A 24663-nucleotide genomic window follows, 5' to 3' on the forward strand; every position below is an offset into this window, starting at 1 on the left:
GTCCGCGGCTTCAAGAAAAATATCTTCAGTCGCGGGGACAACCGGAAGCTGGGGACTCATTAGTCAGCTCTGGGCAGTCCGACACGCGAAGGTGTGTAGACAGTACAGCGAAAGCCCGTTAAGCAGTAGGGAATATTGGCCTTGAGATAACTACGTCCCGCCATATGTGCAGAACAAGTGGCTAAGAAGTGCTCGTTCCTACCAGTCAATGACAAGGAACAACAAAACCAGTATAGTCTGCTTTGTTGTATACACAACTTGTGTGGATAAAACGAGGTGCTTTTTAAATACAGAGAGCCCGAGCAATATTGCCAGCCCTGTTACTGATACAGCAGGCTGATACCCTATTGTTTCCGTAATGAGTACATTAATTAGTCACGCACGAATCTAAAGCAGACAGAAAGGGCAACAATCGTAATTTTTGCAAGGCCGTGAGGTGAACATAATATATAGTACGATACTTCGAGGAAGACAGTGTCGTCAAACGGTACTACTAAACGAAGATTGCAAGTGCTACAATTAGCAGAGAATTAAGTTCCAAAAACGAATCAATACTCGTGATTGATTACCCAATACCTGCTTTATAGTATATCTTGTACAACATACTATTAGTTACTTAACAACTTTACGATACTACATTTAATGCTTATGTTAGTTCGCATTAAGTTCCGTTCACTAAAACTCCCGTTAAATGCGAAAATAATACGCGTTTAGCAAAATATGGTAAGCGTTTAAATATAAGCCATCATTTACACATAAAGAAAATCTATCGGTATTTTTTTTCGTAGACACGTTCATTTTATAAAATGCTGTCTGCTGTCCTCGATTCGGAACCTTCACCGCTGTCCACGGTAATTGGTATTGAACGAAAGTGTTATTGTTTTATCTGAATATTTAATGCATGCCTTCGAAACCTATCTTGCTTATCTAGCATGCCCTCCTCGCACTCAAGATGGCGTCTGTCCTCAATGCTGACAATCAGCGACCTTTAATATTAAAAACATGTTAACATTCTGTATCCAAACTGCTTTTTACAGAACATTAATTCAAAAGTACGTAAGTACCTGTACTAGCTGTCACAAACATGTCCTTGCGTGTCTGCTGGCAAATTATCATTGCCGACTCGTCGTACTTCAAGTCTGTATTTGTTGACTTTGTCTGTATTCATCGTAAAGTGACACTACTTGACGCATGGGTATCGTCGTTCGTATGGCTCCATCTACATGATATAAATTTAGCCAGGTTAGCTAGTCGTATTAAGGATCGAGTACGTATGAAGGGATAACACTGTAAACTAGCAGGATCGATAGCAACATGGGCGTCGGGAGGGTCTGCAGGATCTGGTTTGATCGCTGCTATTTTCCATTAAAATCATTATTTATACGTAACATCATTCCCAAAGCGAAAAGGAATAGCGCTTTTTTGTGAGATGAAACGAGTGACATTCAACAGACGAGTAAAGAACAACCCCTTCCATGCGATATATAGTTATACATGTTTGCTATACTCAGTTGAGTTTCAACACGCTCAGATAGTGGAATGCAGATATCTAAGCCTGGGCACACAAAGAAAAATTCTTTCTGAACACCCTGAATTAAGTATCGTGTCATTGTAGCCCTGCTGATACAATAGGGTTGCTAGTTCGGGCGCGCGTGCATAGTTTCTCCAACACACAAGTAGCTGAGAGCACCTGGGGGTGGGAATGGGGCATTTAATCTGTTTTTGTCGTAAATTGACGGCCTAACCCTGGCGGAAACTCTCAAGTTCAAGAATGCCCAGATTCCGAAGTTAACTGCAATATCCTTCGTTACGTAGCCCTATAGTGGGGTTTTGGCGAGGGGTAAAACCCATATCGACCCACAACGATTGGCAACGGAAATGATATTGTTCACTGCGTTGTGGACTTTGTACAAGCGACTCATTCGCTAATGTTCCAAGCAAAGATTAATGATTCTAATAAAATTATTCATGATGACTCACTTATTATAAGCCTAAAAAAAACATAAAACCAAATTACATACGCCAGCTTCTTATGCGGAAAAACACAGGATTAAATGCAGGTAGTCAAGGCTGTCATCCGAGTTAATACATATACTTAATAATGTACGCGCGAAAATAATCAAATATCACTCACTATATGCATAGCGTCTCCTCGTAGTATCTGAAGCAATCTAAATCCACCCTGATTATCACTATAATCACTGCCAATTTTTGTGATTCAAGCGCCAGAGACAACTGAAAGAACTAACGCTGAAATAAGACGCAGCGAGTCAAACAAACCTCAGTTTGCCTCTTCATAAAGCAATAACATTGGGGGGTCATCCCCTACGACATTCGGAGTTTTCGCTGTCCAGTTCGATCTTTACGATAAATAACTAGATGTTGTGGTTGGTAAGAAAATACTTTATTGAACCTAAATTCATAGGCTTATGTGTCACGTTTAAAAAGGCTAAAAATATAAAGGTGCGTTTGTTGTTTGAGATGTTCCCACGATCTATAATAACAGTTGTGGCTCTTCGGAGCGATCTTTGTGAACCACTTAGATAGTATCTCATACTTTAACTAGAAGTGGGCTTGAATCCCCATATGTGTACACTGCTATAAAAATTCGTTCGAAAAAAAATAAAGAAGAACTTGCTTGGAGTTAAGCAAAATCACTCAGCTTTGGGTAAGTGAAGTTACGTTATGTAAAAACAAATTCTGGCTTCAAAAAGTAGTCAATGGCCTCTCGGTGCATCATATTCTGTATATACTCGACATAAGGCTATTGAGTGCGACGACACCCACCTCCACGATACACAAACGATGGAAACAAGTGCACGAGTCGTTCATTACCCATTCTAACGGTAATACTGCAGTCGGCGGGGTTCACAGCCTACCTTTCGGTACGGTAAGGACTAGTACAGCTAGAAAGGTTTTCGAAGCCTAAGACTGGACCGCGTGTCGACCACAAGTAGTTGATAATAATACAGTTCGGTTAATCATTTAACGATTTAAAACCATGTAGAGTCGCATCAAATTTTGGGGTGATCCTCAAGAAGTGGATGCGAAGGCTCAGTTTTGTTTATTAATTTCCACAAAAACGACAGTTAGAATTTTTGCAATACTGTGTTGCAATACAAGCTGCTTGTTGTTGTTGTTATGGAAAACTTCGACATCTGAACAATAAATTAATTAAGTTAATTTTCTACTAGAAGAATTATATGACTCAGATTTGAAATAATCGATTCGATCTTCAACTAAGTCTTACCTAATATGCTCGATTCTTGCTCCTTGAGCGCGGCAATGTTTAGTTTGTCAAATATCGATCATCTTCTTATGACTGATAGATACATTCGACTTGTTTCCTCGCTATGCCTCTTTAAAATAACTTTATTGTGGAGACGTCGACATTGCTTTGTTAATGTTCTACCGAAATACTTACTGAGGACGTCAGATGTTACCTTTGTAGCTTGCGGTAAGCGAAAATTTCAAGTTATCTACTAAAGAGAATATATCCACCAAGTGGATTTTCTTCGGCGAAGCGTCCCTCGAGGGACATCTTAACGCTTAGCTTAGGTACTTACATTGGGGTTGAGCAAACCCTGTCGATGCGCGAGGAGATGCTGCTTCGAATGTTGTTAAGAGTAAAAAAGAGGTTGACATCCCAGTCGAGGGTAATCAAGGCCGTCGTCGGTAATTAGTAAGAGTGGTCAAAGTACAGTGGCAGTATTCTGGCACCCAACTCGAAATCATCGGACGATAACTCAGAGTACAAGCAATTCGATTTACGAGACACGGCGCAAAGTGGGGCTAAAGAAGGAGTTCCGTACTGGCCTCGCAGGCTAAGCTATGTTGATGAAATACTGAGATTAGATAGACTGACAGAGGATTGTCTACAATGGATGTAGGCTTAAAAAGCTAGATTATATATAGTCTTCTTCCTGCTAGTTCGCGTAATCTGTCCTTTGCCCATGTCGGACGGCTATGGTAACCGCATAAGTATTTCATGTTTAAAATGCATAAATTCCTTAAAGGGCAGCGCGCGTCCCGTCAGGACATCGGAACTTTCGGATCAACACTTTGAATAGGCAGAGAGGATTCAGAGAGCTTTTGTTTTTTATTTCAAGGGTCTTCGCTAATGCAGAACTGATCGTTTTAAATAGACTGTAAAAACAAAAGTTCTCAAAAGCTTGTAATGCGATTCGTGACCCTAATTACACATGGCATCGAACACCATAACAAGTTTAAAAACTTGATTTTTTTGCCGCATGAAAAGAAAATCGATGGTGTTTTGCATTTAGTAGATAAGCACATCGTGTGTAGAAAAAGAAGCACACTCATCAATATGTATTGTAATGCATGCTAAGGATTACTTATTACACAGATTTCCACTTTATGTCCAACTTTATATTCGAACATATATTTGCAGAAAAAATAATTTTCTTTTTTATACACTTTAGAGACGCTGTCTCTGCGCTTCAAAGTAGCAAGAGTAACCTTAAAATTGAATTGTTCTGTTGACATAAGTTGGTTAAGATTATCGACCTACGTTTCGTAAACGATAGATTACGACTGAATGAATTGTTTGCAATGTACCTAGTTAAGTCTCTTGTATAAAACGGAAAAGTACATACATTTTAGAGAAAATTACCTCTTAAGTGGTATGTTATAGCAAAATGTATAAAATTTACGAATGATTACCAGCTAGGCGTGAGGATCATTGAAATTTTTTGTTATGTGTCCCGACAATCTAAAGCTGCGCCCGAAAATTCAGTTATATTTAACACCGCATTTGGTAGATACGTGAAATAATATGATGGATTTATGATACCGACGTACTGAGACCGTTGCCGAATTACATAATAATCATAGAACATTTAGGCGGAATTTTATTTTTGTTTCTAATGCTCTGCATTTTTTCCTCTGGTTATCATTTTTTTTTTTTAACCCCTGATCGGTTAATTACCTTTGAGTGTATTTGCTAAAAATGTTGTTCACATTCATGAGAAACCTCGTCTTGGATGAATCCTAACTTCCTTATAGTACTTGGACAAGTTATTGGCTTCTACGTATGTATTCGTGCATTAACATCTGTGGTCGTTTGATGCTGTCGATGAACCTCCCGGCTGTCACAAGCACAAAAGTGCAGTATTGCTTAAGCGTCTACGCCGAGGTTGCTAGTTTTCCCAACGGTCGGTACCTTGTGCCACGATATACGTAGATACTGAACGATGTTATTTCTGCCAATCTCCAAGCTAACTGCGTCCCTAATAGCGTGAAGTCGCATTTTACTAAACTTGTAGTTGAAAACAAAGGAATACTGAAAATCAGCGAAGCACAATGTATTCTACAGCAATGGCGATAATGAATACTGCTATTGCCTAAAGAAAACTACCAGCATAAGGGGAGTAAAGGTTTGTCATTGTTATTTTCCGAATTTCGTGACCAAATTTGATCATCGTTGATTTTAGCGAGTTTTTGCATTTTCTTATACTTTGCCTTACAGGAAAGGTGAACGTAGTAGTACCGCGCTAGAAGTTTCTAAGCCTTAATACTGCGTTTTCAATGGAGATTAGCCTCGTTGAAACAACTCGAATAGAACGAAGGGGGAAGTTAGCGTGGCATTTAATTGCTTTGTATATGTGGCGCCTGATTTGTTTTTGGGAAAATGTTTCGCCCTTATCACTAGCTAGAGTAGCTTCAACTCTAATCTGTTTCTAAGCAACATGCATTATCACAAAAGTCCATTAACGGATTAGCTCAACAGAATCGTAATTACCGAAATCGACAGACCGTACGCTAGCAAATGTAAGATAAAACAAAAACTCGCTTTTCCTGTGTTACGCTTTACAATAAATAGTTTTGGTAACTGCAAATTTGGTAGGTGGGCACCGGGGAACTTTAACTATATATGCTCATATTATTATTATTATTCCACAGTGCGTTAGCTATTTGAACGAAGTCTTCGTATTTTGAAATATATCTCAGCTAAAACCTTGCTAGTAAAAACATATCTACTTTTTGTCAGTCGTCTCTCGTTCTTTCCTGCAAACGTAAAGCTAAAAGCAACTAACTGTAAGTTATGAATGTTAAGTGTTAATTGTTCAATTACTTTGTAACAGTAAATGTTGTCTAATTTTATAATTTTTTTTTAGAATTTTATTTTTAATAAAGGTGCCCTAAAGCGTTTGCTCGAAAAACTGGACCAGTCGCGGCAATCGCTTACGTCTCAATGTCACACTGGATCCAGAGCATCAATACGCCATGGCCAGCTACGAGAAGTAGACGAAAGTATAAGTTCAAAAAAAGAAATGACTCATTTCGGCTATTAACACTTTCTGTCAAGTACTAACGACTTGACGTCGGCGAGGATATTACATAACTACAGATATTTATCGTTAACTGCATAGAGCGCGAGCACGAACGTTGTTTAATTTGTATACGTCGCTTTGAATGGTCTAATTACGCACCGAAGAAGTTTGGCAGGAGTCGAGGCAGTTTGGGACTAACAGAACCGAGAGGACTGGGCCACTGACCGCGATCTAAGTAGCTCATTAGTATACGAAGCTTAATGATTAGAAGCCGGTAAAAAGAAAGGAGGGTGGAGCGATGGGTAACACCAGAGGCTTGCATGCTATCGCCTGACTATGTCTTAGGATAATTTCGAATTTAGAAATGAAGATGGCGCGCATCACGAGGAATTTGCGTCCGAATAATGATTTAACGACCTTCAAGCGTCTCAGCATTTTCATTTGAGGACATAAACACAAAGAAAAACTTATTTGACATCCTTATCATAATTCAAAGGAATTTATTCAATAATGGAAAAAAATATTCCAAATTTCAATCTCAAAAAGGATCCCGAGTTAAAAATGTATTTTCTCAAATAATATTTATTATTATTATATTTATCATATAGCGATTTATAAGCTTAATGCTTGTAAAAAATCCTGTTAAAAAAATCCTTGCTAGTACTAGTATTCAGCTCGATTGGGAGAAGTGATTCAAAAATTTTTTTTCCGATGGTAAAAGTGATAACGCACATGTGTCTACCTAAATTTAGATAGATTAGAAAACAATCCGATCTGGTATCAATCTAGTAAGATTTTTGATCTAGTACTGAACTGCCCCAGGAAAAGGCTGTCGTTAACTATAATAAAGACATTAGTCATCGCGCAGAAAAAACGTATTTATACACCCTGTTCACATATCAGCCAAACAAGCTTTGACCTTTTGTTAACAGTAAACGGTGAGAGAAAATGTGACCAAGACCAAGAACATTTCATATTTATAATACGCGGTACAGCCATTAAATCTTGAGAAATATCGATAATAATTAGCTTCGTAGGTGCTTATAGAACTGATTGACTCAAGGAGACCTTTTCAGCGTCCGCATACGACTGTACCATACACATGGCATCTGTACGGAATTGTATAGAGGCTCATGTGCACAAAGTGTTGACACCAATTCAATTCAAAAGAAAAAAACATTAAGAAAGGGTAAAAAGCGGTCGCATGGGCAACTGTGGAGTGAAGGAACGAATGGTGTACGATAAGCCGTCTCATCCACGAGGTTGATATATTTTTGCTATTAGAATCGAATCAAACGATAGGGGAAAGCTGCTTAGTATCGAGTTAAAAACGAAAAAAAAAAAAAAAGCTAGAATCGATGGACGTGAACTGAGGTAAACAAAAATTCGCTACCCTTGCAGAATGTTGACTCAAGATGATCGCATTTGAGATCATTCGTAGACGACCCGAAATTAAACCAAATTTTATACCTCAGAACACCATGGAAACAGGAATATTTACGAACGAAGTCTAGAAAATAGACGAGGTGTCGACTCAAATTGGTATACGCACTGATGTGGATAAATTGCCTTGGGTTAAAAAATCTAGCTCGCTTTTTCTCGCCTTATATTTAGTAGCTTTCAATTACCGCACGTTTTTTTTCCTTTGCCGGATGACGCAGTGAAGTTAAAAATGCAAATGAGAATTGTTACCTATTCGTTCAAACAAGAACGACCTGGAGAGCACAGGATTTGAATACCCTTTTGCTCATATTCTCTTCTGAGGCAAAGTGAGACCCATGGTAGGATTTAGATCGCTCTTTTCAGGTTCTCAAACATAGAGCAATGAGATGTCAAGTGACCTATAATAAAAAAAATTGACAATAAAAACGCTTATTCCTCATAGTGAAGTAGATACCTGCAGTGGAGGCACAGTCATAGACGGAAGGTTGTGTCTAGACTGACTAAGTCGCATACAGGCACGTTCAGGGTAAAAAGCAGCTAACGCATCTGCATAAACACAGGAAGTTGGGAGAGTTACTAAACCCTTCAAAAGACTTACTGAAGATAGGTGGTTTCTCTCTTACCTTTTTTGGAAGTAAAAAGACCGAAATACAAGTAACTATAAAAGGTGAAGGTTATGCTGCGTATTTTAAAATAAAAAATGGGCTTTTAAAATGCAAACACTGCTCAACCTCTGTAGCACCGCTGTGTAACATTTTAAAGAAAGTTTAAAGTGCTTAAGTTAGTTTACCGTACGGTTTCGTATTGTTCCAAATGCTATATCCACACAATATGTGTTTAATTTTATCTAAAGTAATGCAGTGGGCCATGGAGCTCACACCAGCAACTTCTAGCCTTTTACAATCGGAGACCCAATCGTCTAAGGTACAAAAATTAGACGATATAAAAACAACTGACAATATTTAACACCCTACCAGCTAAATTATCATACAGTGAGCATTGCGCAATCTACCTTGTAATATCACTTAAAATCCTCATGTCTCCATTAAGAGAGGTTTACGTCTTGCGACACTTTTTTCGACAATTTTACAACTATTCAGTTCTATCCTTGTTATCTTTATAGATTCACACATTGAAAATTATAACGTTTACGAAAAGAAACGCGTATTCCCATATCTAACATAGATAAATACATAGACCTAGAAGTTAGTTCAGTATACCGGACCGCAAGGGAGACATTTATCAAACGGTATTATCTTTGAAATTGAAGCGGTAATGACTGCGTGAAGATCTCTTGCAAGAAGTTTTAAGTCTGATAAAATCTGGGACTCATCGTGGGCTGCCTGCAGGACAACGATTAAGATGGGGCCGAATCCGAACCCTACAGGAGCTAATGGTACCTTGCGTACCCTTTAAAGCCTCAAAGCCTTCCACTGCTTTCGGTACCGTGCTAACTCGTAGTTCGTTGTAGGCGCTCAACAATTCCGGCTAGGGAGTATATTATATAACGACTGAAACTTCCATACTATATTGATCCTGCTCACAGTGGACCAACACAGAACAGTACTTCGAACCGCTGAGACCTTGATCCCTTCATTGAATTTATCAACCGATGCAAAGCACAACGATTTGTATTTGGCTGCGAAAACGGCTTATTTCAAAACAGAACCTCGAACGTACGAACTCCGTGTTAACACCACGCTCTTGCCGTTAAGGGAACTTAGCCGCTGTGGGTACTTAAGGCATCGAGCCTGAAATAGCGTAGGCAATAAATAGCTACACAGGTTTGCCGCAATAGAATCTATTTTTCTCTCTGCTGTTGAAGGCAGCCGGGGCACGTCTCTACCATTCAAAGGATCATAGTAGAAATTGCTGACTTAAGACTTTTGTTTACGAACAAAAATAAACTAATGTCTAATTAGCTAGTTTCCAAAACTTACAACCATGAATTATGTGGGAAAGCTAGCAACGCTCTGTACGTATATTTGCCGCATCTGTAACATTTGCGCATAGATATATCGCTAGACAGAGGCAATTACAATTCTTCTGGAGGACAACCCGACCGTTACCTGTTTCCTAATTTTCTCACTCGCACTCACAAGTGGACCAAAATTAAACTTGAAGTTCAGGCCGAAAGTATAAATACGGTTGAAACTCATGCCACTCTTACCGTAAGGCTTGGTACCTTAACTATAGTCGAATTATTTTTCCGAAGATTAACTTAAGTCAGCTTGGCTAGTTGTCAGCTTCTTTTTAGCAGTCCTCCTTCTTCGGTGTACATAGAACTGCACACTCCGTTTTCGTACCGTACACATTTTTCTATGAGACTATATGGATCATCAGATAGGTGTAGTCAATGCGTTATGCAGTATGAGTAACCAGTAAAATGAGCAAATATAATGTGATCTTTGGGTGACCGACAGAGAAATGAGGTTTTCACCTAAAGTTGGCTTTCAATCTATATCCTACATTTACGTATATGAAATGCAATCTGTTGTCAACGTTTTTCTGTTTACAGCCTTGTTCAAATCTGGACAGAAGTTTATATATTTTATATTTTACAGCTTGGGCAATTTCATGGACTGCCCACCCGCCTTCTTTGTGGGCAGTAAATATATCTATATAACACAGCCAGGGTCTGCTAGCGACGAAAGATATGTATGTGGTCCACAAGAATGATAGATGTGTGAAACTATGCTAGACTTCAAAAGTATCTCGTATTTTGGGTAAATGAGGTCGGTCATGTTCCGCAGTGGTCGGAATGAACTATAAAAGTTGTTATGCTCTATGAAAGGTAAATGACGACAACGAACTGTGAGCTTATAATTCGTTCATTTTTACATGTGTCATTGTGTTTGTTTCGTTAATCTCCTCCGTTTTTAACTTGAAGGCAGTGTTAGCGACGTGGTATCTATTTCCTATCTACAAATATATAGATGATGAGATAATTTGCTTCACTTCATCAATAGAGTTACGTCAACGGGGACTACTTTTGGTAAGTACACTATATAGTTGGTGTTCTTAAATCAATTATTTACTCAATCAGGCTTCAATTCAGTTTGAGGTATTTCCCTATCGCTTATCAATTATATGGCAGTCGTAACACGCATATGGCTCTTTTAATGAGCGCAACAGCTTGAAGTAATTCATGCGCTTGCTGGGGCGTCGCACCGTTGATGCACCCTTATTGATTAATAGAAGGACTCTGGTTTGTTTTTGAAAGCACGGTATCCGATAATGAGGATATATTTCTAGTCGACAACTTCTTCGTCAAATGTTACATTGCTATGTCTGGCTACTAAGAAGTTTTTCGAAGGTCTCGAAAAATATCGTTACTTCAATCAAAGGGCATTTCTTAATTAACGAGAGAAAGCTTTGAAGGAACAGCGTAAAGCTATACTTACACCAGTTAGACCAAAAGGACACACACAAACATAAACAATAACTTTTCGAAATTGGTTCTTCTCTTGTTTTTAACTGTCGATTATACTACATAAGTATGTTAACTTTGACGTAAGGCACTGAGGCATCGTTTCAGACGGCCGGCTCCCAGAGCGAAACGAAGTGTGTCTACGCCGGGTTTGGAAGCCAGGTTATTAATAGTATTGAATACGTATGACGGACATAGGACCGGGCATGAAGTTCCCATAATGAGTTTGACAAAAAGAATCAACATACGGTTACAAGTTGCCTGTACGAGGTGTTCCGTTGGTCTGCTACCATCATTTTGAAATTGATGGTAGTAGTCGCAGTGATTAATACTGAGATACTTCAATTCGAACATTACAAACAGGACGAGAACGATGCATCGTGCTGATCTGATCCCTTTGCATATATACAGATATTACGTAATTATCCGTACTGTGTCAAACACTCAAGTTTAATACCAGAAGAACAAATACTTTCTACCAGATTCTAATCGAAGACCAGACATATTTCATATGCCATCGAAGATCGGCAGGCAAAAATAACCACTCACAAATCATTGCCGACAAACATCTTTCGACTAAACAGAATGTAGAGCAAGTTATTCATTTAACAAACTATCTAGAAACAGTGTTACCCGGTGAGCTTCTGGTGAAGAGTATTTTAGCATCTTTTCTATGTGGACCGCCAGTTTGACGAAAGGTAGTCTTCGTTCAACACGAACGTGCAATTTTTTTAATTTTTTGGCACGTACGCCAAAGATATTGTTTTACTTGAATTTGTTTTATTACTTCCAGGACTTTACAGTCCGACTCCACAGGGACCTGATGAAATCAGGAGTGCCGATAAGGACACTTTACAATAAAAGAAGGTCTATACATTTTCTTATTTGAAAAACTTGATTCAAACAAATACTTTTGCTATTATACCTGTGAATCATACATTTTAAACGAACTATGTGAAATGAAGAGAAACAATAATAAAATAAACAAGAAAAACGATAATAAAATTATAGCAAGTATACGTAATAGTTGGTTGAAATTCATTCAAGGGACAAAGTAACGCTACATTGCTTCTTATTTGTGTTTATAGCTTTCGTACAGGAAGCGGAAACGAGTTCTTTTATCAATAATATAAATCATGGATTCAGTTCGAAACGTCATCAAGCGAAATTATCAGCGATTCGTCCTACCGTAGCGTGATGTTTCCATCGTTTGTGGGTCGGAGGAAGTCTGCCGGGAGAAGGAAATTCAGAGATTACGTTTCGGGATCGTATTTGATAAGTCGACCACGTCCGTGGTAATCAACGTTGCTTTATTACACATAATTTTTTTTAAAACGGTGTAACTGCATATACTACTGTATCACACAATGGAGGGCCATTATAAAATTCTATTTCTATACTTGTGAAACGTTCCCCATTAACCGAATGGACGGCTCCTTTGAAACAGCAAATTGCAACCCAAATGGGACTGTAAATGGGCAAAACTTATTTGAAATTCTTTGGTTGAAAAACCGCCACCGAAGTTTTAAACGAAGAAAAAAAGGATTCTCTCATTCGTTGTTGTTTACTCTGATCCGCTATTCGGTCCTACCCTTTTTTGTTCCATTAGTTGTCGTAGAACTCAAAGATGGATGTTCCAGCTGGAGACAAATTGCATATCTGTCACATGCTATAGAATGCATTTCGTCAAGACAAGAACGCCACCAAAACAGCTCGGTACGTTTCGTTTGTGTATAGTAACGACGTTACTGCTAATAGAGCTGGTCTAGAGTGATTTGCCAAGTACGAAGACGGTATCCGGATCTTGAAAAATTCCTTTCGTTCTGGCTGATAGTTAACTTTGATGACGACTATCTGAAGACACGTTTGACAAAAAACGACCGGGCATCGGCTGAAGTCATACAACTGCAAGCTGCTGCCTACTTACTTTTGAGTGCAGTTAGAGCTTGACTATCTCATGGATTCTTTGAATCTAACAATGAATCACACCCCAATACTGCCTCTCAGTATTTCGCCACGCGGCCATTTTGGCGCAGAATTGTCACAGGTGACTAAAAGTGGTACTTGTACGTCAGCATGAACCAGAGACCGGCATGGGTGGCTTCAAAGGAAAAACCAAAGCCCAGAGTCCAGTCAGATTAAAAATTTTTTCAGACAGTTGATAGGCGCATTGATTTTCCCCAGATGTGTCAACTCAACCAGACTATTCAAACAATCGACGTGAAAAAAAATGTACTGAATAAAACTCGGCCAAAAAAGTACACGATTTTCCTTTCCATCCTTGTAAGTTCTCATAGATTGATGTCAAATATACGATACGGACCTGTTATGAGTATGTGCTGTTGTAGATGCCACGTTGTATAAGCCGCAATGTTCAAAGCTATTCCGGAAGAGTTTTTAGATTATTCAGCATTATGACCTTGCTTCCTACATAATTTAGCATCGTTGTAAACAGCGAGACTAGTTTTCTAGAAATGGGTCAAATAGATTTCCGGTGTAATTGGAAATGTGTTTGTTTTATTTGAAATGTTTGACGAGATGTTTCCTAATTCGTCCGATCTAATTAAGAGAATGTCACGCTTAACTTGAGAAAGTTCCAATTCGATTTGAATAATGCCGTTTGTAAGGGAAATCTGAAGCTTAGCAAAGAAGATCTAGAGAAACCATTAAAAATTCTTTTATTTCATAGACCTGCATTTATTTCTTCTGAGACTGCAGTTATAGGTCCTTTTGACAATATCCTTACAGATCCTTCTTGCTGTGGTTATTGATCCCCTGATGATGTGGTTAGAGGTCTTTCTGAGAATGTAATTACAGGTCCCTCAAAGACTGGGTTCAGGGATTTCTGAGGGAGAAGTTGGAGACCAGGCTTAGGAAGTGTAGTTTTAGGCCTGTACGGAGTTGTAGCCTGAAATTATTCCTGAGATGTAGTTCCGAGTCCCAACTGAAAAATGTGGTCTCAGACGCATGAGATATTGTGGTCTCAAACATATGCGAACGCTTACTCCCGAAAAGTGTAGTGCCTGATTATGTGAAGGTATGGTTTTAGTGCCATGAAAGCAGTGTGATCTCAGACCCATGCGAGATTGTAGTTTCAGGTGCCTTTGACAATGTGATTACAGACATTTCCGACCGTGTGGCTTCAGAGGTTCCTGAGGTTCTAACTTCAAATGTTTCTGACGACGCGGCCTCTGCTCCTTGCAGACGTTTCTTCTGAGGTCTTTTGGAGGATGTGATGGGAGGCTAAGCTGGAGTCTTGTTCGAAGTCGGTAAGGGGTTATAATCTTAGATTGTACTGAGAGTGTACCCAGGTGGGAGTATGATCTCCGGTATATAAAACAGTATGGCTCCGGAACTATCTAAAAGTATGGCTTTAGAAGTATAACAAGCGTGGTTCGAACTCTCTGAAAATATAGCCTCTGACGAATCAGAGAAGGTGATTTTAATGGTTTTTTGATAGCATAGTTTTAGACCCACGCGAGGGTGTAGTTCCAAATCTATGTGAGGGCAGGATTCACTAATCCCTGACCGTGGGTACCTCAGAAGCTGTGTTTATAGATTCCTCTGAAACTGTGCTTGCAGATTTCTTTAAAATGTGTGATTACAATATTCCCCCGAGCTCTGGTTATAGTCTCCTCGGAAAATGTGGTTGCTGATCCCTCCGAGAATGTATGTACAGAAGTTTCTGAATGCACGGTTGGGTAGCAGCTTGAGTTAGTTTGAGGCCTGAACGGGACTCTAGCCTAAGATTTCCCTGAGGGTGTAGTTTGAATTCCATCTAAAACTGGTGAAAATGCAGAAGTCTTGTTTCAGGCCATTTGAAGGCATGGACTCATAAAGAAGTGGAGTTTCAGTGACCCCTGACGGAGTGGTTACGGACCCCTCTAATGAGACGTGGCTTCAAAGGTCATTAACGACGTGGTCTTAAAGTTTCCTGTAGATACCTAGTCTCCAACGGTATTGAAAATGTTGCCGGAGACCAGGCTCGAGTTGTTGTTCGAATCCTGTAAAAAGTTGTAGTCCGAAATCGCTCTGAAAATATGACCTGAACTCTATGTATCTGAGCTCTATCAGGGGGATGAGACCGTGCGGTTTTGGAGGTCTCTAAAGATATAATTTCAGAAGCATACGAACATATCGTTTTATGTCTGCGGCACAAAAATTTCTAGAAGTGTGCTTGAAGACCAGACTGAAACTATAGTTCGAGGCTAGTACGTGGTTGTCCTGAGGGTGTAGTTCGAATCCCATCTGAATCTATGGTCGGCGGGAGATACCTCTAGCCTACGCCAGGGTGTGCTTTCAGGCTCATCAGAGGGTGTACTTCCAGTGACTTCTGACAATGGTTACAGACTCCTTTGAGGAAATGGTTTCCAAGGTCTTTGAGGAGAAGGTTGGATACCACGTTCAGGCTGTTGTTTAGGTTTGTATAAAATTGTGGTCTGAGAGGCGTGGTTTGAGATCTGAACGAAGATGTGCTCTAAGACAATTGTAAAGAAGTAGTTTCAGAAGCCAATGAAAGTGTAGTTTCATAAGCTTCTGAACGCGTGACTTCCCTCGCATAAAAGGGCTAAGTCTAAAGATCTCTAAACATGTCGTCTCAGACATGTATAAGCGCTTTTTGAAGTCTCTCAATACGTAGTTTGAGGCTGTGGTTTGAGGTCTGGTGGGTTTTGTGATGTGGGTCTTATGGGAGGTTATGATGTTAACATAATCGCCTTTCCCTTTACAATAACGCCCACGTTTCACGCAACGGAAACACTTTATATTGTTTTATTGTCTACTTGATCCAAAAAGCGTTTATCAAGCGAATTGGTTTATATGCACATACAAAATAACGTTGTCAAAGCTATCGGCGCCGTAAATCTCTACTAAATGTATATCTCTTCTTTAGAGCATTTATGTATGCAAATCGTATGGTTTCTAGTTGATGTGACTCAAACGAGCGAAACTTTACAATTATGGCTAAAACAACTTACCAAATTCACTGGCCCACGAGTACCTTTGGCCTCGCGTCGTATTTCAGGATAGAAACTAAAATCGGTTGGTTAGAAACCTGGGTAGAACTTGTTTTTTTTATACCACTAGTTTGTTTACTGCTTCAAGATTATTAAGATCTAGCCCCAAAAATATACAATGAGGCTACGCAAAGGTTTTTATACAAATTGTTATAGTTCGGAACATATACTTCATTCATTATCCAAGTTTACAAAGCACCACTTGCGCGTCTTGCTACTTATAAAAATACTAAGGTTGAACAAGGAAAAGGTTCATATAAGTAGATTTACCACTTATGGCACCAAAAAAGTACCACAGACGGCTAATACCGATATACACATTCAAAGATTTTACCACCATTTTATCAAAAATAAAGCATTTAAACGAAAAATCTAAACTAATCTATTTAGTCCTAAAACTCATGATAAAGAAACATTTGATCGATCAGGTTAATTGATATTAATGTTTACAAACTTAATGATTGAGCCAATGACGCAAATATACGCAAAAGAGACCATAAGAAAATTTCGTCAACAGAGGGTAATCCTTTAAGCACGTACTCTAGATATTGAGATAGATATCTCTGATTCGACGTTCAACTGGCGTCGTTTTTAAACAGCTGGTACTCCGTACGACGTATTTCGGCACTGTTGTTACATGTAAAGAAAATGGCAGTTTCGCTATTGGCAATTGTATAGTATTTCGATGCCTTGGTGATTCCGAACTGTTTATCGGATGAGAGTACATCAAATTTGACGGTATCAACAAATGGTACTAAAATATTGGCCAGATTCGTCTCTGAGAAGGTCTTGAAACCATATCCCGATCGGAGCTCCAATGCGAATATTTAATCGCGGCGTATCAGGCTTTACATAAGTGAGAAAGTGTTACATGCGAAAGGCCGAAAATAGCCTGCTATCCTTTTGTTCGATGTTTTGAGTCAAGGAAAGACGTCACATTTTCGATCTTCGATGCGCCAAAGCGAAGAATACCAGTCCGTCGGGCCACCGCCTTGGGTCGAAGTTTACATCCTTAGTCTTCGCTGTATTGGCCACTGGTTTTCGCATATAACATATACCATTTATCATCGCCAAAATTTTAGAAACATATCGAAAAGGAAAGCTATTATAATCTGGCTATTTCTAAAACGGATAGACGCGAAACGAGGTCCTCATTTATTACCAATGCGAATTGTTTCTCTTTCGTACTCTCAATGCGATGTGACATAGGAAAAAACTACGAGCAATTGGCCATTATAGATGTATCGGAGAGGTTTGTGCTGGCCTTTCGCTGAAACGCTACGTTTTTTTTGGGCTTTATTATGCGACTCGGGGGATAGCATGGTACACACGAGAACACAACTAGAACAAGAGAGTTAGGACCCAGGTGGCTCCTACCTTTCTCCGGCAACGGGCTTAAATACTATAGTAGTATGGATTTATCTTCTTCGATGTTTGCCTCTTTGCGTCTTTAGAACCTAATGGTATGACACCGGAAAAAATGTGGTATTACTGCTTTATTACTTTTGCCGAAGTTTGTGATGCGATGAGCACGGACGTAGTTCGACGTAGCTAGCTTCACTCAAATTAACTAGATGACATGCCATTTTCCAATTGATACACGTTTCCAATGATAAGGCAGTTTATCATTTGTTCTTTGTCTATCATATACTGATCCGACTGGACTTGCTGATTTTGGGACGCTCCCTCTGACCACGAGACTCATTTACTTGAGTGACCGGATTACCTATATGTATCTATATGATCTCTATTATATATACCGGAGCGATATTATGGTGTTTTGTCCTTGATACGTTTGTAAGAACCCTATTATCTTGCTAATATTCATTTTAAACTTGGTCTTGGTTTTTCATTATTAGATTTACCAGCTCGAGGCAACCATCAGGGGATCACTATTTGAGACAAGAGTAAGCAGTAGTTCACTTCAGTTAAAATAATAATAGAATAATGATAATTTAATAAGCCACTGCAATGTATATCACTGACTACGATGCGACGAGTAACTTTTTGACACCACGCAGATTGCCAATTACGATAATAGGCAACTGAACAAAAAAGGATACACGTTTGCATATGAACGATCCTGAGCGGACTCCAGCAGTTTCTTTTTAGTAGATACCTCCTCTGCAGAGTTCAATGCAAAGCAGAGCCGTTCAACTTAGGTTTATCATCGAGAGATCTCTGCCTAAATGTACTCCCTTAAAGGAAAACACTACCTAGGTTGTTTAAGGAACGTACATTTTTTAGTTCGTAGCGTGTCTCTGTACTATTACTGTTACGCTACACGTTACTATTAACTGACCTTAAAAATGGAACGCTATATTTCGGTATACTTGAAAATCCCTACTTTTGAACTCCTCGCAATCAGTGGAAGCCAGTAACGAGTGTGATTATTTCGCAATTATAAAGCATGTAAGCGAAACGAGTACGTGCAATGCTAATATGCCTTACATTTAATTAAATTAATCATTGTGTTTTTTTTACCAGCAGTAAATCACTGCACGTATGATCTACATGCTGGATCTGTAGTTGCATCGTTACAAACGATGTCTTCGCTAGTGTTGTTTGTTTGGCATAGCTTCGTCCGCTTTAGATAAGAAGTTTTCAAATATACTTGACAGCAGACCCTGTCTTCGATCCTTGCGTAATTACCGTCAGCGTGCACAGTAACGTCGTTTAGTTGATTTACTACGCGGATGGCCAGAACCGAGCCCGAACTGTCATTTGCCACCGTGATCTGTAAAATCCGAAGGGACATTGTTAACACCACTGGTCCGACGTCTGTGTAGTACATAGTAGTGACTATCTATTTTTGCTAGCTCGAAATAAGTCGACCCTGTGTGGCCGTGTGGTCAGTATGTACTGTCTATGATCAGTTGACTGGTTGGTCATTCCTGCAACGATTCCAATGCGAATAGGTGTACGCGTATTTGGTAATACCCAGAATTTTCTACTGGGGATACTGTAGGGGTATTTTGGCCATTTCAATGTAATATTTTCCTTGATCGTATACTCCATGGTACTTCTTCGTACGCCTGCCTCTTGAGACATTAATTGAAATCAATAACAGTAAACAAGGAACGTTTAAATGAAGACTGAAGCATAATCAATAATAATAAGTACGTGCACAACGCAGATCGCTCCATTTTATTGCTGTCGTTGCTGCTGTTATTCTATCGTAAAACGCCTCAGCCTATATGAAAGCTACATAGGGTACGACGTCGGGTTACACCTCTCATGTCCATGTACGCACGTGTACGATCGTATAGAGACCCTTCGTTTAGCGCTCACTTCAACTAGAAACAACAATCAGCGATAGCAGCTAAGCAAGGAACCCAACTAAGCAAACCGCATGCATAGGAACACTGCTACAATGCATTGAATCAACCGTCCATTGTGTATCTGATATAGATAGCGGTTTTACGGCTGTTCAAGACCTCGCATGTCGTCATCTATCTATATATATATATATATATATATAGAATTATGCTATAACAGTGAAATTTTGTTAGCACAATTGGCGTTTAGATAGTAAACAGATCCCCACCTTACTTTATTTATAGGTCATATGGTGGTAATTGGCCTAATCCACTTCAAAGCTGACAGGTCGAAATTGATAAAATCATTTTTTCCTATATTTGGATATTCTTATTTTTAGCCAGTTTATGGTACTCTAAGACAGCTTCCCGAACGTTTAACGAGAAGCTGATTTACTGACGACCGGCGGCTGTTCCACACTATTGGTCCTCAAAGCTTCATCTATGACTTTTAGTACGTCACGCCTAAAATTAAAACAACTTTTTTGGCTAGAAAGTGACTTTGATTTAATATAATTCGGATACAATCGGAAAAGCACTGTTATGAAGGCAAAATGAATCGTCTACAAGGCCGTTGTGAGCAAAGTACAATAGGTCAATGCGTACAGAGAAAACAGTCAGCAGCTAGGAGCCTTGGGGGTAATATACCTAATAAGAGGCCAAAGGTAAAAAATCGAACGTTTAAATGCGCTGTGCATTGAATACCGTATATGCATCGGTGATAGAGTCAGCTATTCTTGACCTTATGAATGAACTATTTAGCCATGCATGATCTAAATATTGTTAGACGCCCAGGTCAGGAAGAGTAATCGTTCCTATTTCCTTCCACAAATATAAGGGCTGGTCTCAATTATACAAAAACATACCGATTTGTTTAGATATGATAAAAACGTTTGTACAACGGCCGGAGGCTTGTAAATCCAGCTTTCGATATACATTAAATCTACCGCTAATAACAGCCAAGGCACATACACTATGAAATCGAATTTAAACGAGATATAAGAAAACAAACATGCTTATCATGTTGAACTTTACACTGATGCGGCCGGCCACATGTCTCTATCCGCAATCTCCGAAAGCCGAAATCCATCACAAAATTGACCGTGTATAACTTGTAGAATGTGAATCCTTCGTTGAGACTCACAAGGTCGAAGTGTCCAAGTCGCTCCAAACTTGAATAGCTTAAGAAACTCTTTGTCAGGCTGAAATTACAAGTTTCTAATATATATTTATTATATATAATAAAATATATAACATAATATATATAAAATAAGCTACAAACAAAGAAAAGAGTCGATAATGTGCTATCATAGCGAATAGTACAGTTTGGCCAAGCACAAAATCGTCGTCCTAGACATTCATCGACAGCCACGGCTACATGGGATCATCTCCCCTTTCACTTATTATCAGATGGAGAATAGTCTATCTATGCTTTTTGTCTGAGTTCAATCATCGTTCTTAAGATTTTTTCGCTTGCCAACTTCAAATGGATATAACCTGCGTTTTTCTACTACGAATATTTATTGAAATATCTATATAGATAGATATTTAAATATTAGATAATAACAGTGTCCAACATTCTCTCTATAAAACAGAGGGCTCTGATATAGTAGCCTTTTTTTCCCAGGATACTTGAGAAGATGCGCTTAGTGAGCTCTGAATGTCTTCATGATATCCGAAATCCATTTACGAGATTAAGCTTAACAGTTTTCGAAAAATATCTACATACTTTGTGGCGTCTTTAGTTCGAGAACATGATTCGGAAATGGGTTTAATTTTGGGTTAGGGCAATGATCTGCTCCCTGCAGCCGTGTTGGGCAGCATACTCTTCACGACTAGAACTGTTTGAGGTGCGACATTTTCGAAATATCAGTAAGAAGATTTTGCCAAGGATAAAGTGCTTGTTCTAACCTCGTTAAAGCAATTTTCGATCGTTAGGTAGTAACGTTATATTAAGGCTTGGTATGAAAACTACGTATCGTACAAGAAGACATAGTAGAATGTAAATCTGCTAAAATTATTACAGTGTTCCCGGTGCTGGAAAGTCATGTTCCGTACTTAGAAGCATCGAAGCTTTCAAGCTTTGTAAAACGTAATGTTTGCGCATTTAATTCGTAGTTGGTGAGGTTAAACACATAGGCTTCTGGTGGGATCGTCTGTGGCAAGATAAACGCGTTCACATACGAGCCGCTTCTCAGTACGGCCAGCGGAACCCGTATTGTCAGCTTGATCTGCAGAGCGCATGGAGATCGAAAACATGAAGGTTTGGGTTAAATCGATTGATTACGAACATATTTAATTCCTTGTCTAAATCTGTCAAGAAACAGCTCCCCTCCCCCCTCCCCCCAACTAATGTGTTTGTCTATAAATTGTAATATTCTTTAATACATTTTTTTTTTTTGTTAATTTTATTCTAATTGAGAGCGGGGACGTGAACAAAAATATCGGTAAACCATATTAAAATCTGCTCGGTGTGCTTTACAAAGCTTGCTACAATAGGTAGTATACACCAGTTGGTAACTTTGGCTGTCGAGGTAAGCAGGATGTCGAATAAACACATCGAGTTTTTTTTTCTGACGCATTTATACATACAGCTAAAATAACCTAACGGACTCCTCTTCCAATTGTCGCATCTCAACGTACTCACCGAGTAAACCATCGCATAGATGAGTGGCCTATCGAGGAACCTTTGTACTTTGCCAAGATCATATGTGATGGTGAAAACGTTAGAACTAATTTCGGCGCTGCGCTCGCACCAGTTCTCCGGTGAGGTCGATACGTTTTTATTCGAGTCTGCTCCAAGGGCTTCGAGATCATACGAGCGCTTTTTCAACAGATGGGCTTCTACTTGGGATTCGGATGACGTGATGGCCTGCGTGACCTGCTGTGGAACGGGATCCTTATAGTTCATAACACTAAGTGCCAGAAAAATGTCGATCGGGACCAAACAGGTCAGGATGCAAAAAAAGGTTAGAATAACTGGTAACATTTCACGCCTGCAAATCCACACAGAGCAATAATAACTGAATTAACGGAAACGAATCGATAAATGCGTACGACTCTAGGCAAACACCAACACGAGCCTTTGCGCGCGTATTCATATTGATGACCCTGTAAGATCTTTATACTTAAAATGATTGTATAAATGTATGCGAGTTATATTAGCCAAAAAGACAAATTTGAACGCGAGGAACCTTTTTGGTTGATCCTAGCATTGTCCTTCAAAGAATGTGTTTAACCTCTTGATAATATTATTCTTGATAGATCTTAGACAGTCAGTGTATAGCAAGCAGCTTGTTGCACCATTGCTACATAATTTTTTTTACCACATACGCTTACCCAAATATCATTAAATCGCAACGTAAGCCGCAATAGAGCGGGTAGAAACTTTCGTAAAACACTATAATCATATAATTACTTACTGGCGAAGTCGTATGTTTCGAAGGTTATCTATAGAAAAAATATACTGGAAGCAGGAAGAGAGCCTTGTGACGCGACAACGGTGTCATAATATAGGTTACTCCTATAGGTCCTAGTCAGGGGTGGGAAACTGCTTGCCAACTGCAAACTGCTTGGGGATCTGCTTGCCATTTATTGACACGGATTGCCTACGAATGCTTTCATTCCATTTTAAATTTGCCAGTAAAGCTCATTATGAAGCTGCTGGGGAGCGTTTTGTCACGCTTCGTTATGTGAACAACACGCTGCGACAGCTGATAAGTTAATTATCTCGGTTTCAATTATACAATAATATCTATTGCGACACGGTTAGCTATAACTAGTACATATCGGAGATCTGTGTTACAGGTTGAACTGGCTATAGGTGCTTCTAAGGTTCATCTGTCATTTTTCATACACAATACCTTTTGCATCCATAGGCAAGCCAGGTCTCGTCGGTGACACTGTCATTTTCTTCCAAGTTTTTCTATACATATATAGGAAAAACAGTTCAAAAATCACTGATAGTGGGCAAACCGTCTCGAGTTCTCCCGCAAAAGTCTCGAGTTCTGAACGAGACAGAAACCTAGCGGGAACACATGTTACCCTTTCTGTACGGACGGTAGACTTCCAACTTCCAACCCATTGTTGCACTCTATAACCTTAAGCAAAGCGAGGTTGGTTGAGAAGGGGAATCGCGAATCAGAGTAGTATCGACGAATACAGATGGCTAAAACACGATTATCTGTTGAAGTGTTGATAAACGTGCGTGCACTGACTCTTTACATTTACATTGATTACGTTGACAGCAATCGATGACGTGCAATAACGGTAACGCTGGTCTGTTAGCCTATCGTCATGAAAAATCAACCGCGACAAAGCGATGTCCTTTCTAAAAACGTATTTAATTATACAGTTATTTCCTGCTGGAAGTTCAGTTTTGAGGATAAACGTTCTCAACTCAGGAAGGTGTGCTCTAGCTCAAGAGGATCTACGTTTCCTATACAATAACTGTTAATCGTTGCTCCCCTAGAGTGACGCCTCGATATAAACTGTACCTCAGACTTACATGGACCTTTCTGGAATCTCAACAATAACGCCGACTTTATCATTTTCCGGATTCTTTTGCATGGCTTTTTCCAGATCGTAATTTATAGAAGACGCTTTCGGAACGGGAATTTGCGCAGCTTCGTATTTGATAGGCGTCGCAATCGCTGATTGTTTTCTACCGACCACGACTGACCCAGGCTTCTTTAACTCTGACGATGTGGGTCGTGCTTTATTCCCGATTGACATCACTGATGATTCGTCAAAATAGATAACTTCTTCTCACTTGTGTAACGCATCCAGTTATACATAGAAATGATTCTTATGTAGAGGTTATATCTGGACAAATTCAACTTCGTTGCTACTGAGACACTGTGGTCTATCAAAAACTACATAGAAATCGTTTACTAGTAGAACGTAACGAACAACGGTATCCGTGTCCCTACACAACATCGCCGTTATGCAACTTACGTTATTCTTTCAAAATTCAGAGCTATAAAGTAATGAAGGTGGTATCTATGGCGTGTGATAAACGCCAACGTTTCGTCAGCGATTTAAAATGAAAATGTTTAATCGTGCTTAATTTTAAAGCCGAACCGACTTTGAGGTTTAGTAAACAATGGGTCTAGGATTTTTAGCTGGTGCCCAGCATGAAGCCTTTGCTGAGAGCTAGCAAAATT

At 39.3% G+C, this 24663-nt stretch overlaps 1 protein-coding gene across 6 annotated transcripts; it reads right to left on the reverse strand.

Annotated features, from left to right (window-relative positions):
* Nucleotides 1-17931: 17931 nt before the first annotated feature.
* On the reverse strand, nt 17932-24348 carry LOC111251230 (uncharacterized). Of its 6 annotated transcripts, none has more exons than XM_022807622.2 (5): nt 23995-24119; nt 22146-22494; nt 21557-21729; nt 20511-20700; nt 17932-18918 (listed from the first exon to the last, which is right to left on the reverse strand). In XM_022807622.2, the coding sequence occupies exons 2-5, from the start codon at nt 22485-22487 to the stop codon at nt 18676-18678; spliced, it is 948 nt and encodes a 315-aa protein (XP_022663357.1). In that variant the 5' UTR covers nt 22488-22494; nt 23995-24119; the 3' UTR covers nt 17932-18675. The 6 variants fall into 6 exon arrangements, with proteins under 6 accessions (XP_022663357.1, XP_022663355.1, XP_022663360.1 ...); XM_022807620.2 differs by having other exon boundaries at nt 17933-18918; nt 24006-24348; XM_022807624.2 differs by having other exon boundaries at nt 18761-18918; nt 20534-20700; nt 24006-24348.
* Nucleotides 24349-24663: the final 315 nt, after the last annotated feature.

Source organism: Varroa destructor, unplaced genomic scaffold (assembly GCF_002443255.2).
Source record: "Varroa destructor unplaced genomic scaffold, Vdes_3.0 BEIS01000005.1, whole genome shotgun sequence".
Lineage (NCBI taxonomy): Eukaryota > Metazoa > Arthropoda > Arachnida > Mesostigmata > Varroidae > Varroa > Varroa destructor.

Coding starts and splice junctions, on each gene's coding strand:
- LOC111251230 (XM_022807620.2), bottom strand. CDS start 24,232: ATGTCAATCGGGAATAAAGCACGACCCACATCGTCAGAGTTAAAGAAG. Junction 21,730..22,145: donor TCTATGCGATGGTTTACTCG/GTGAGTACGTTG, acceptor TGCGCTCTGCAG/ATCAAGCTGACAATACGGGT. Junction 18,919..20,510: donor AAGTTCAACATGATAAGCAT/GTTTGTTTTCTT, acceptor CGGATTTTACAG/ATCACGGTGGCAAATGACAG.